Here is a 14,216-nt window from a genome sequence, read left to right on the forward strand (position 1 = left end):
ACTCGGATGCGCCATATAAACAGTCAACCGAGATATCCATACAATATATAGAACAGGCGAGAACTCGGTCCTGCCGAGTAACTCGGTTAGCCGGGTAACTCGGCTCCATGTAAACAGGCCCTGATTATGTTTGACAATTATCTTGCTATCGGATACCATGGCCAGGCCAGATCTAGGCTTCTAGTGTAAACTTGGCTTTAGTGCGAGAAGAACCAATGAAATTCATTTCATGTGTGTGTGTGATGAATAATGCATTTCTTAATAGGCCGCTTGTGCTAGAACACTAGCTATATACTCGTGAATTGATTAAAATATGCTGTAGTGCGCATTTCAAAATTGTCAACACAACTGAAAATTTTCCTAGATATTTTCTCAAGCTAGATGTGGTTTATTATCTGATCAAATCTACTTTTGAAAAGAACAAATGCGAGAATACATGAACTGATGAACCGCTTCCAGCTTTCCCACAGTCATCAAAAGCAGATGTCCGGCCAAAAGAGTGAAGTGTTGATCCGAGTTGATGTCGATAATGATTTCAAACTTTAAAACATTCACAGTATATTATGTTTTGTGAACTGACCGTTTAATCATGCACGTTATCCTTTTTCCTTTAAATGATTTCAGAGAGAAAGTAAGAATGTATAGCATTTCTGTAAGTATACCATCTTTGTCCTTAAATCCTGATTTTAATACACATACAAATATTGATTCGTATTGATATGAATCTATTATTATTATTAGAAATAATTTTTGCTTGTATATACTATATAGCTGTAATAAGGTATAGTCAAAAAATGCCCAGTAAATCTTTGATAATAATTCTACTTAGTGCATGTGTATATTGGAGTGAATTGACATAAAATCTATGCACGTAAATATATAGACCTTTCACACTAAATGCCGGATTTGGTTATCCCAACATGTCATAATGCGTCGGTCGCACAATATCGCTCAAGATTTTATCGATAGATTCATGCACGGCATATAGAACTGTCCAGTGCCAGTGGAAAACTGCCTTCGCAGTGACTGGTTTAGAGTCAAAATCAACTAGAACAGCTCATATTTTGAGCTCTTATTTTAAGTTAGTCAAAATAAACTAGAACATTTAAACAATTCAGATTGATCAGTATACTAGCAGATTTAAATTCCAAATAGTCTTTAGAAATTTAGACCCATTAGTATCATTATATTCTGATGTTATTCAGATGTATATTTGGATGTACATTTGGAATTTGCTGCAGTATAATTTATTTTGAATGCTGGTTTTCCACCAGCGATATCTTTCGTGCATGCAAAGCGAATTCATTCTTTTGTCTTTGGACAATTTTTCCAGATGTTCACAGCTGAGAGCTTTGAAACAAAAACAAAATATCGTCTTGCGCAAAACATATCACTATAGTTGAAAACCACCATAACGCTGAGATCCGCCGATGGGAATGTTTGTCACGAATTTTCTTCTAATCGCCCCATGAACAAAAGTTTATCCCGTTTGATGTGAACGCTGTATAAACGAACTGTTTATTGTTTATCATTATATGCATGCAGGCTTACAGCTGTTTCGTTTGGTGACCGAGAAGAGCGGGATAATCGATCGATATCGAGTCTGTATTGATTTGCAAAGGTAAGTGTTCTACAATATTTGTGTTATCATGATTTATCCTATTTATACTATGTCGTTTGCATTACAACGATTATATTACTTTTCCTCTATCAGTTGAACCATGCATGCATGAGCTCCTTGTATATAAGTCGAATATTATAGTGTAGGAGTTAATTTCAAGAAGCTGATGTCTGCATGCATCTCGGGGTTTAGCATAGGGCTCAGACTTGAAATTATACAGGATAATTTCTATATGGTCACTTTTCTTTGGGATACCATGTAGATTTCATATTCATTGAATAACCACCTGAATATGATGTCATTAGACTTTACTTATCTGTATCTGGTATCTGGAAAGATTTACTCGCCTTGCGTGTGTATGGATGCATCGCCATCTGTATGAATATGCAAAAAACAGCCTTAACTCTAAATATTACAACTCGATCTGAGCTTGAAAGTGCATATAGAGTTATTTTTAATCACTGTGTTTTAATAAACTGGTTTTGCAATCGTGCAACTCGGGTTTATTGGCGCCATAGACTTGGCGACGAGTGAGGTTTATCTAATATTGACTCAACGGATCTCTACGACAATAGAGGAAGAGTTAAATATGCGTTTTTTCCCCAAAAAATGTCATTTACAATTTATTCTCAACCCATCATGACGTCATATCGAAGACTTCCTCCATGGTAATTTACACATACTATATATGTTAATTGTATATTTACAGTATATACAGAATGTTTATACCATAAAGAAACCGCAGACCTTTGAACGTCAGTCACTTATGAAAGTTGTATAGTTTAGCACGAACTTCATTCAAAAGGTACGTAAAACACATTTTATTCTTATATTCATAGATAATGTCTTTTAAAGCCTTGTTTTTATGGAAAGCATGGTTGTAATACTTCGTACGATGCTCAGCATGCTCTAGCTACGATACATTTTTTGTACTCTGAAGGTGAATTTCTAAAAGAATATTATGCGCCACTGGCTACAAAAACATCGTACGATAGATTACGATTATGAGAACCGAGGAAGCTGGTCAACTTACTTTGTGTGACTACAGTATGCTATAATAACAAAGGAAATTAAGAATGTATTTTAAAATCACACAAGGCAAGAGATTATGGGTCAGGCGTCCAACGTTTCATGTGCTGAGTCAAATTCAGATGTCAAACTTAAACAAAGACTTTACTGAAACAAATGAATTTAAACAAAAGCTCGTTAACATAAAGTTTGGCACAAGAGGAGGTCTGAATATAGATTAGATGAATAAATCTGAGTATATTTACTCTTTCGGGCTTTTAAGAAGTTCGGCCTGCTTCTGAGTTCTGAAACAAAGACGGACCATGCATGCATTCTATCTATTTCAGGTAAACATCCGCCATCATTTCCGTCTTCTCGTATCGCCCTATAATTATTTAACGCGCATGTTTTTGGAAATGAAGAACGAGTAGAGTATAGAATATATACAAAGTAAAAATATTATAACTTGCATGAAGTATGAGTCTAGTTCACACTTGTCCTAAGAATCTGGAATTCCCTTTGTCTGAGGTCGCTGGTGTGCAAAATGCTTTGTCTACCGAAAAGTAAGGCCTCGTTCACATTAGTTCCTAAGAGGCTCCCCGATTCTTAGGAGCCAGTGTGAACCTGGCCATATTCATCGATCAGAGCTAGCACGTGCAGAAATCATTCACACGCTATGTTGGGGCATTTTTACGTGGAGGAAAATTAAAATCCTCCATGGTTTAAAAAATGTTATGCTAATTTAAGAGCATACCATAAAATGATGTTTAACTGCATGACCTTGTAATGTAACAACTATAAAACTGTCTTAGATTTTGATTAAAGCACTTCATCGAAACATTTGCATGAACTGAAAAGTAATATTATATACATCAGCTGATTCAATTGATTCTTCGCGGCGTAACATTGATTTCAGGTTAAACGGTGTCATTAATGTTTCCTTCACGAATGAATTGTTTATAGTTGACAAGATTTTTGTTTCAGTATTCTTATTACCAAAATGTGATTTGGTATTTAACAAGCATTATAACTTTACATCGTAATATAAGCTCGCACAACGTGGGAATGAGGCTGGAAAAATAAGAAATGACGTGATACATTAGCCTCACTTCCATGTATTTTTGAGCTAGCTACCAGTACGGTGCATTAAGAAGGTTCAAACGTTCGTCTCTCACGAAACACTTCAAACTGACACAATTGTCAAAAGTCGTTTTTATATTGGTATATCTTTGAAACTATTGTCGTAAAATTTGTCAACTTTTTACATGCAGTTCCTAATAAATATATTCAACATACAAACTTTGTATGTACTTTAACTGACCAGTATTTTATGTATAATTGATTTAGAGCTCTACTCCTCAAGTTTTCTACAATTTTGCAAAACAAACCATGATTTGGTTGGCTCTGTGTACACTAGTCTATATTGTAGCTGGTGAGTCTCGTGTATATAAGTCTGGGGTATTGACCGAGCTTTAGTTATCAACGCATGCATTTTACAATTTTATACAATGGCAAGCATCGCTTTCGTTGAGATGGAACCGTGGTGCAATGTGATTTCCTGTTTTCCTAAAATGGTCGGCGAGATTAAAAACAGAGAATATCTAAAAGAATATGCTGAAAGCAGGCATGAAATGAAAATAGGGTTAGGGTTAGGAAGTTTAAATTTGTTTTGCGCACGGCTCTGACGTTGTTTACCACCAGCCGTCTATGATTTTATCCGGCCCTATTGAGGCGAAACTGTGGAAATAACGTCAGTGTTACTTCACGTGCACGTCGTAGATTTGGTGCATCTCAAGTGCATCTTGGGCCCCGTTTACACTATACCGGATAAGTCCGGAATCGCTTGTCACGATATATCTTCGTTTGCAAATGCTTATTAGTTTGCTATAGATTTGGTACATTCATTTCGATCTCTGACAATTTTTTTACTGCCTTTCAATAGCTACAAAATTTGATCCACTCCGGAAGCAATCCGGTAAAGTGTAAACGGGGCCTTAAACTCACTGAATATCTCGGTTCGATATTTTTGGTTAAAGACCTCGCGCATGGTTGATAAAAGTAAGACGTTAAATAACCATTGTCATTCATTTTCAATTGTAAGATTTTACTATATATATGCTTATATTAGCTCTTACGCACTTTGATATTTTTGAATTTGATAAGCTGCGCTACCGTATCCGCTGTTTATATTATTGTGAAATCAGCAAGCAATACAGGGAGAATTTGTCAGGAGAATTCAATCCGAGTTTGCCTATTAATATTATTATTATTATTATTATGAAGATCTGGCTGCATTAGGCTGCGGTTCAGACAGAGTACCTGACTTTGGTGCTTGTCACTTTTTTGGCGCCTAGGTTGAACACATCGCTTTAAAATGAAACTAAGCAACGTGCTTAAGAACGGCTTCGCCTCGATGGCTATAAGGAGCCGGTTGTATAAAACTCTTTAACTATATTTTGCATAGTTAAATCCTAGTTAACTCAGAAATACACGACTCTGGTTGGCAAACTCTGTCCTTAACTACAGTGAAAAGTTAACTATTCTTTTATACAATTAGCCCCAGCTCATATACAACTCATAGCTTATGGTAAAATTGTTGAATATATGTCTTGCCAAGGTTAACAGAAATGAAGCATGCAATCCTAGTGCCCTTCGCGCTGCATGTCCGGAACATAACACGCCGGTCTGTCATTTTCTAAGGACAAGATCTAGTTCCCGAAATTTTGAATGATCCCGAAGACTTCGTTGGCTTCTCAGATGACTTTAAAAACTTAATAGTAAAAACAAACACTGTCCTGGATGCAAAGTACTACTGGCTAAAAGATGACAACAGAATAACAAAGGATAGTGAACCACCATTTCTTTCATTTGACTCAAGAATATTGACAGCAGATAGTCAGAGCAAGAAAAATGCTGGTATTTACCAGTTTGTTATGACAACCGATGCTGGAACAATCAAAGGAAGGAAAATTAAAGTTGAGTTTACTTGTAAGCAGCTTCTGTATTTATATCATTGTAGAGTTTAAAAGACAGAGTAATGCAAAATGTATAGCTCTATATTTGTTTTAGTCAAAGCCACATTAGCACACCGTGATTTCTCAGACCGATACAGGTCATGTGGTAATGAAATTTTTACTGGGTAAAATTTAAACTCAAATGCCCATAATCAGCCCTCGAATCTCTGCAAATAAACAAATCAGGAGCGGCGCTATAGCTCTCTGTTCTTACAGCGGGTTTAAGTAGAATTGTGCTGTGTAATGATATATACTGAAAATCCCCCCCCCTCCATTCTGCTCTTAGTGGTGGAATAAAATTGTAAAAACGTGGTTCTTACACTTTTGTCTCAAATTGTAATTTTAATACTCAGTATAAGTACATTCTGTAACTAAATTGTGTTTCAAGATCTTGGGAAATTTGACCCAAACCTTCCTACCACCCGGACAGTGAATGTCATCGTCGGTCAGAAAATTTCATCAAATGTCCAAAGCATGAACTTGGATCACACGAGTTTTATAAATGGGGCAGAATGTCGAGAGAAGGAACAAAGTTTATAAGAATCGAACCAAACTATATAGTTTTGGATGATGGAACATTGTTCTACTCACATCTTACTGAAAAAGATGTGAAATATTTCAATAAACATAAGTGGGTATGCGGCATGGAAGCAGTAGTTGGTAGTGTTGTTCATCGATTTGGATGGGCTACGAAGGTAAAGACAGTGTTAAACACAGTTAAGAGTAAGTGAACCTATTAAATTGTTTTCTTCTTATTTGTTGTATTACTACTGGAGGTTTACTGGCTGCATATATTACTCTGTGCCATGTAATATACTGCAGTATAACCCTAAACATAAAGAGGCTAAATTAATCAGTCTTTCTGCAGGAAACATGACAACGTTTGGGCCAAAAATTGTGACTAGCCTACCTCGGAACAAACCATTTCAAGAGGGAAACACAATATCCATGAAATGTGCAGCCACTGGAAGGTATATGTGAGCTGGAGTTCTTTATTGAAAATAAGAACCTTGCCGTCGCTAAAATTTTAAATAAATAAAACTATATCCAAGTTAAAGACGATTTTTTCTTTTTCTTTTTTATGTCCCTAGACCAACACCATCGTATTCGTGGAGGAGAATTGGTGTTGACGGGAAAGAACATGCAATCAAAAATGGCAGAGATAACTTTATATTTTCAGGCGGTGACGCAAGATTTCTTGTTTTGCTTTCTGCAAAAGAAAAGCATTCAGGCCAATATTTCTGTACAGCAACGATTGGAAACAACAGTGATACTGTCGCGGGTTCTTTGACGTTTAAAGGTCAGATATATTCTCGTTTATTTTCTTCGCTGATAAGCAAATACATATAAAATCCAGACTTTACTTCTCTTACCAACAGTTGAACCTAAATGGGTTTTTAAAGACGTTAAATCGGCGAAGTCGTCAATCTATTCCAGTCATTCATGGACATGCAATGCAACAGGTGTCCCCGTGCCAACATACCAATGGTATAAAAATGGTGTTCAACTCAATGGCAGGTACAGCACATTCAATCCAAACCCAAACCTAATTTAATTGAACAAATAGTGGCAGTCATGTAAAAAATTAAGGTGTAATAATGCCACACTATTAGAAAAGCGTATATTATAAACAACACGAAGCACCATTTTTATCAAGCAATGACCGTTCATTTTATTACTACCAAGTGGTAAAGTTATTTTTTCCATGCTGTAACAAATGCAGTAGCGTAGCCAGCCTGTCGATTTGTCCCGCTATGCTAATATTTTGGTTTTCACTGACTGTGAAAACAATAGATTTCTAAAGACATGAATAACTATAATAACTCGAAATTTACATATAGTGGGACAAAATCGTCAGACTGGCTACGCCACTGACCAAACGTCGTTCACTGAATCCCTTATAAAACTTGAGTGGTGAGCGTATATAAGACGTGAACCGGCTCAGTGTGTGCAACGGTCACTGCCATGCACAGTGCCACAGACTTAATAATTAATATGTATATAGATAAAATGTTTATTTTGTAATATTTAGCGCAAAGTATAACATAGATGAAGGAACAATAACTTTTCCAAGATTGGAGAAAAATGATACTGCAATGTATCAATGTGTAGCTGACAATGGCGTGAATAATATTTATCAAACTGCATATCTGGATGTTCAAGGTGTGTAGCTACTTGGTCAACTAAATATATAGTGATGATACAGACATTGAGGATGACAAATCTTCAGAAATCTTCATGATAAGTGTAAAATTGTTGAACTTATATTTATTGATGTAGCTGAGAAACCTGTCTTCGACATGAACACTGGCAAGACAACACTATTCCTGGGCGCGAAAGGGACGATCAAATGTCGTGCTAAAGCTGCTCCTGCTGCTGAAAATACGTGGGAGAAAGATGGAGTCAAGATAGATTTCTCTTTCTCGCGGTATACACTGGTTAACAATGAACATCTTGTCATAGGTAGCTATTAACATAGAACGCTACTGACGCAGAAGAATGAAATGAATAAGAAAGGGCACTTCTTTGATTTTAGCGATCGTATCGAAATATTTTGACGGTAAAAAATTTCACAAAGATAAATCTTATACCGTTTCTTTCAGATATTCATAAACTGACAATAATTATTTGACTATTTTAAAGTACAGTTTCATAAATCGATGTTTGATTTTGATATAGTAAAATAGTAAGACAGTCATACACCAGGGTCGTATGCATGGCAACATCAAAGATCCAGTTTTCCTTCTTGTTCGTTTCTTAGTTTCTCCTGTTTTATTGGTATCCTCGCTTAAAACAAAAAAGTTCTTATTACGGACTGATATTTTAGCCTGGCTATAAAAGTTACGTCAACAATTATATTCTTATCTACTCCTTTCCAATACTGATAGAGTCGGTGAGAAAACAAGATGTGGGAAATTATACGTGTAAAGCTGAGAATCATTTTGGTGTTGATACTAAACTGATAAATGTTCAAGTTATGAGTGAAATGACCTTTATCTCAAAACCTCAGGATGTCATCGCAAAAGTGGGGGGCTCGGTCAAATTAAAATGCGAAGCTAAAGGTACAAAATTTCTTTATGATTATTTTCCTTATTGGAGCTAAAGGGATTCCATCTGTCGCTAATAACCCATATATATGCAGTTTATGTACTTATGTACAAATACGTACTTTTCGTTCACTCAAGGAACTCATTTTTCTACATTAATAATTGGGATGAGTACATGGAATTGACCAAACCTTTCAGTTGAGAGACTAAATCCGATATAAAGATTGTTTTGTAAAAAGCAAAACAGCTACAAAAAACTAGAAAAACACGAAAAATGATAAAAGATGGGGTCGCTATCGGTGAATTATATAAATAAAGGTCGGTGAGGTCGGTTTGAGTCTAAAGAAATGGTGAAGAAATTAAATATCAAAGGATATACATAGGAATTTGTGTACATATTCTACATTATATTAATTTATATATTTATCTACAATCATTCCAGGTAATAGAGATAGTCACGCTAAAGAAAAAATGAAGTACAAGTGGAAACACAATAACCAAGATATTAAGCCTAATGATTCTATTGTTTGGTCTGGTGACAATCATTCCTTGGTTTTGCGTAATCCGCAGGTACAAAGAGAATAGTGCTTACAACACGAGAAGTTCGTAGATACGATTTTTGAAGCATGATCAATAAAAAAAACTTTGCTCTACAAAGTTTTCATATACGCAGGGTCGTAGCTAGACCGCTTATTTGGAAGGGGGGGGGGGTGTATTTATATATTCATGTTTATATACCATAGGAACAATAGCATACAAAAGACATCATTCGGGCATAAGACGAATATAGGAATATGCGCCCACCAAATGAAGCTTCTAGCTACGGCACTGTATATACGAACAAAAACACACAAAGAAAACCTTTTATTTCTCTTTATTTTAATAATATTTAGCAAAAAGAGTTAATTGAAATCTTATACCAAACGCTAAATTCAATTAAATTTTTTTTCATTCATTGGATTTTTAACAAGTAACATTTAAACACAAATAAGGTTTTCCGTGTGTGTACCTGAGTCAAAATGTGCATGTAACGGCTGGAGAGTATTAACTTCAACTTTTATGCGATATGATGTTATCTTCGGTGATTGATACGTTACTACTTTTTGTAACCTGAATTATACAGCTTTCCTCATATAAAGGTATATCCTTGTTTTCAGGTTGGTCAGAGTGGAATTTATGTGTGTATTGCATACATTGACCAACCATCTTATGCTGAAAAAAGAAGTTCGGCAAAAGTTGTTATACGAGGTCAGTAAAACGTGTCTGAAGAGTTTTTCATCGGGGTAATTATGCTCTAACTTTCTAACATCTTTGCAACAATATCTTTCTAAAGAAATAAGTCGTCCAAAAGACGAAAATATGAATATGCTTCTAGCTACGACCCTGCTAACTGTATTAACGTCACTGTAGAACGGGATAGGGGGGCTAAAACAGGAAGAAAATGGGACAGGGGGGCTAAAATAGGGAGAGAACGGGATAAGAGACTAAAATAGCGAAAGAACGGCATACGGGGCTAAATTAGGGAGAGAACGGGATAGGGGGCTAAAATAGGAAGAGAACGGGATAAGAGACTAAAATAGCGAGAGAACGGCATACGGGGCTAAAATAGGGAGAGAACGGTATAGTGGGGCTAAAATAGGGAGAGAACGGGATAGAGGGGCCACAATAGGAAGAGAACGGGGTAGGGGGGGGCTAAAATAGGAAGAGAACGGGACAGGGGGCTGAAATAGGGAGAGAACGGGATAGGGAGCCTAAAATAGGGAGAGGACGGGATAGTGGGACTAAAATAGAGAGAGAGCGGGATGCGGGGGCTAAAATAGCGTGAGAACGGGATAGGGGATTAAAATAGAGAGAGAACGGGATAGGGGGGCTAAAATAGGGAGAGAACGGGATAGGGGGCTAAAATAGGGAGAGAACAGGATAGAAAGGTTGGGTCGCGTTTAAAGTAGCGTAATGTCCTGTTATGCGATCTCTGCGCTTAGTTCGTCGGGCTCAGAACGCTAGATCGGTCGTCTTCCGTTATACTTCATATGACTAAAGTCTAAAGCCTGGTTTTCATGTGATCCTGACGTCTTTTGTCAATGAGGACAAATGAGTAAAATATTTTTTCCCCCTGAAATCATTTTCTTCTCGTGATGATTTCAGACAATCATGAATAAGCAGCAGAAGGTTGTCGTCATATCGACACTAGACTTAATTAAATCTTTTTAAAGCGTGTCCTCAATTAATTTTAAAAGATCAATAAATCCTTCCATTACGTCCTGTATCTGGTAGGTCCACCTCAGGCACCAGACAAAGTAGAAGTCGAAGAACATTGCAACAACTTATCTGCGAAGTTAATGTGGAGCACAGGGAAAAAGAACTATGATTCAACTAAATACCTCATCGTAGAGATGGCTACCAATAATGATACCAAGTGGCGTAAAAATGAAAGCGACCAGATTGATCCAAAGTTGAATAAAACAACAATCAAAGGTCTTTCCCCCTGGACCAATTACCGATTTCGCGTGCGGGCGTTTAATGAAATTGGCAAAAGTGATCCAAGTGAACCTACACGTTTGATTGTTTGTGGAGCACCGGCAAAAGCAGGTAAGGCTTAACTCGGTTTTGGAAGTCATGAAAACATTTTTTAAAGGATTGCCTTATTTCCACAGAAAAAAATTTCGACACTAGACTTAATTGAATCTTTTTAAAGCGTGTCCTCAATTAATTTTAAAAGATCAATAAATCCTTCCATTACGTTCTTTATCTGGTAGTTCCACCTCAAGCACCAGACAAAGTGGAAGTCGAGGAACACTGCAGCAACTTCTCTGCGAAGTTAATGTGGAGTACAGCGAGAAACAACTATAATTCAACTAAATACCTCATCGCAGAGATGGCCACCAATAATGATACGAAGTGGCGTAAAAATGAAAGCGACCGGTTAGATCCAAAGTTGAATAAAACAACGATCAAAGGTCTTTCGCCCTGGACCAAATACCGATTTCGCGTGCTGGCGTTTAATGAAATAGGCAAAAGCGATGCAAGTGAACCTACACGTTTGATTATTTGTGGAGGAGCACCAGTACAAGCAGGTAATGCCTAATTCGGTTCTGGAAGTCATGAAAACATTTTTTAAAGGACTGCCTCATTTCCAGAGAAAAAATTGTCTTAATTTACCCAATCTTCGCATTTGATTTATATTTTTTTGTAATTTTGTAGAATCAGCTGTTCCCCACAAACGCTCCTGGTTCACGGTGATTGTGGTTGTTGTTTGTTTTCTTTTGGTCATTCTTTTTATAGCTTTGATAAGTTCATTTGTAACGAGGGAGAGGGGCGAGAAATATCCAGGTCAGTATATGTGAATCGATTTTTAAGATTTATAAAAAAATTTAAAATTTTTCAAAATTACCATTTATGAAGCGTGAGATTTTTTCAATAGTTGGCAAACTCGAAAGAACGAGAGGTGCAAATTTGGACGTTGATGAGAAACTTGATTATAACACAAATCAACCAAATACACAAACGTCACAAAGGTATATTGAAACCTGATTTTTTAAAAAATGGTTCTAATGTGAACGGAATTCTCGGATTTTCGGATTCATTGAGAACCAGATAGTGTTTGACCTTTCAGTGAAATATTAATGTTCGAGGCCTAAATTCATGATAGGTATTTTATCGCATGATCATCGTAGAACAGAGTCTAGTCACAGCCTATATTTCTAGCTACTTTAGAGTCAACTATTCCAATTTCTTCCTTTTAGCCTAAACAAAGATCCACGTCGTGATAGCTTAGATGAATACTGTGAAGATCGTTTTGACGAAGACGTGACTTCTTTAATTGGTGCATATAATAAAGACATCCTCAATTAGCTCTCAATTAATGTAGTTTATATGTTGAGATTCTTTATAAGGATTTGAACGTCTGGCAACTTAGTAAAGGAACAACACAATGAGACATTTTTGTGGCATATAATTTGGGCAGGAAGTTTTTCCTAGAGGAACAGGAGGACCTCTAAAATGCAGAGGGTGTGAGCCAGCTCTGTGCATGTTGTTCAGTGAGTTGAGACCTGATGATCTAGGGACCACCATTAGTTATACTGAGACAGTAAGGGCACTCAAAACCCGACAGAGCATGCAAAAACTATAGGTTTTTCTAGAGGAACAGGCGGACCTCTAGGTAACAGGGGAACAGGCGGACCCCTGTTCAGGTCAGTCAGCTCGACTCAAATATTGTCTGACTGACCCATCGAGTCTCTAGGTCAGGTCATCAGGTCGCGTTTTCGACCAAAATGACCTGTACAAATGCACTTCACGTGGTGAGGTGTTGTCCAGAAGGACAGCACTTCCTGCCATTGTTTAATCACTGCAATTCATTACAAGTTACAAGAAGAATATCGATAGACTATCTAGAGATAACATATGAACGAACATAACGTATCAGTATATTTACATGCGGAGGCCACAGCGGCCAGTCCTTCGCTGTGGGGAGGTGGGTGGGGTTTATTTTTGTAGTTTTTGTTTATAGTTACTTTTGAAACGCAGATATATGTATTACTGCCTTTCGATAGAGACCTTTAAATATTTGACCGGCGTTGTGGACGCATTGGCTGAGGTCTTGCGAATGACCAATGCATGCATGGGGAGCAGGCAAAATCCTTGCAGAAAAAAGGGGGGCATTGTTCAAGTCCATGTGAAGGGAAAGACCGCCAGGGGAGATTCGATTGGCCGTAACACAAGTTTGCATACGTTGTTCACATGCTAAGATGCCAGAGTTCGTTCAGATTTTGGACTTTATAACTATTAACATGCCTGGTAAAGATTGCTTTGTTCTATTGAGGCTAAAATTAGTGCATGCGACAACTATGACAGCTAGGCCAGAGATGGTCCATATGTAGGGTGAAATAGGACCTTCTGGAACATATTACTCCATTAACCGCAAATTTATACTTGCGTATAAATTTTTTATTTAATGAACTAGAATTTGTGTAACTGCTTTTAGTCAATTTTCTGATGTCACAGGTATAAACTATGGGAAGTGAAACATGTTTGCAGATCATGTACCAAAGTACTTTTGATAAGGGATTTTTTGTCTTTGCTGGAGAATCTCTTTTAACACTTCTTGAGGATTTTTTCGTAAACTTCGCTGAAAAAATGCAAAAGTTGAACTCATGGTAAGAGCTGGGTGAATAATTATTGGTGGTGACTTTACTGAGACCAAAAGCGAATTGATAGTCAAAATGTTCGAATATATTCATTTGTTGATATTTTATTTAATAGCCATTCTGTCTATAGGTCTTAATAAAAGTCTTCGTGGGGTGCACTGGCTTCTTCACAAGGCAAACTTTATATATCTTCTGTTTGTTGTGGTTAGTGCATCGTGAGGTTAGTGCGTCGTTGGTAACATGAGACACGCTTCGCATTGCATCACATGTGCAGGATTTATTATATCTTACTGAAAACATTATTCCTTCAACTTCAGCTGCAAAGAGCATTCCAACGACACATAAATTTCAGATGAACAAGTTTCGAGTCGTTTGTTTGTGT

General features: G+C 37.0%; 1 protein-coding gene and 1 long non-coding RNA gene across 2 annotated transcripts; both read left to right on the plus strand.

The window, feature by feature from the left end:
- The first annotated feature begins 289 nt into the window (after positions 1-289).
- On the plus strand, positions 290-6,093 carry LOC114533502. The gene is made up of 6 exons (XR_003688066.1): positions 290-652; positions 1,546-1,621; positions 2,331-2,426; positions 3,977-4,061; positions 5,330-5,617; positions 6,032-6,093. It is a non-coding gene; the product is annotated as an uncharacterized LOC114533502 (long non-coding RNA).
- Positions 6,094-6,102: 9 nt separating this feature from the next.
- On the plus strand, positions 6,103-13,982 carry LOC114533503 (contactin-4-like). The gene is made up of 14 exons (XM_028555032.1): positions 6,103-6,366; positions 6,512-6,614; positions 6,735-6,943; positions 7,023-7,161; positions 7,676-7,806; positions 7,924-8,106; positions 8,532-8,705; positions 9,133-9,260; positions 9,848-9,938; positions 10,965-11,279; positions 11,447-11,764; positions 11,892-12,020; positions 12,112-12,205; positions 12,434-13,982. The coding sequence occupies exons 1-14, from the start codon at positions 6,156-6,158 to the stop codon at positions 12,540-12,542; spliced, it is 2,334 nt and encodes a 777-aa protein (XP_028410833.1). The 5' UTR covers positions 6,103-6,155; the 3' UTR covers positions 12,543-13,982.
- Positions 13,983-14,216: the final 234 nt, after the last annotated feature.

This window comes from Dendronephthya gigantea, unplaced genomic scaffold (assembly GCF_004324835.1).
Source record: "Dendronephthya gigantea isolate DGI-Jeju-01 unplaced genomic scaffold, DenGig_1.0 000092F, whole genome shotgun sequence".
Lineage (NCBI taxonomy): Eukaryota > Metazoa > Cnidaria > Anthozoa > Malacalcyonacea > Nephtheidae > Dendronephthya > Dendronephthya gigantea.

Coding starts and splice junctions, on each gene's coding strand:
- LOC114533503 (XM_028555032.1), top strand. CDS start 6,156: ATGTCGAGAGAAGGAACAAAGTTTATAAGAATCGAACCAAACTATATA. Junction 6,615..6,734: donor AAATGTGCAGCCACTGGAAG/GTATATGTGAGC, acceptor TTATGTCCCTAG/ACCAACACCATCGTATTCGT. Junction 9,939..10,964: donor GGCAAAAGTTGTTATACGAG/GTCAGTAAAACG, acceptor TGTATCTGGTAG/GTCCACCTCAGGCACCAGAC.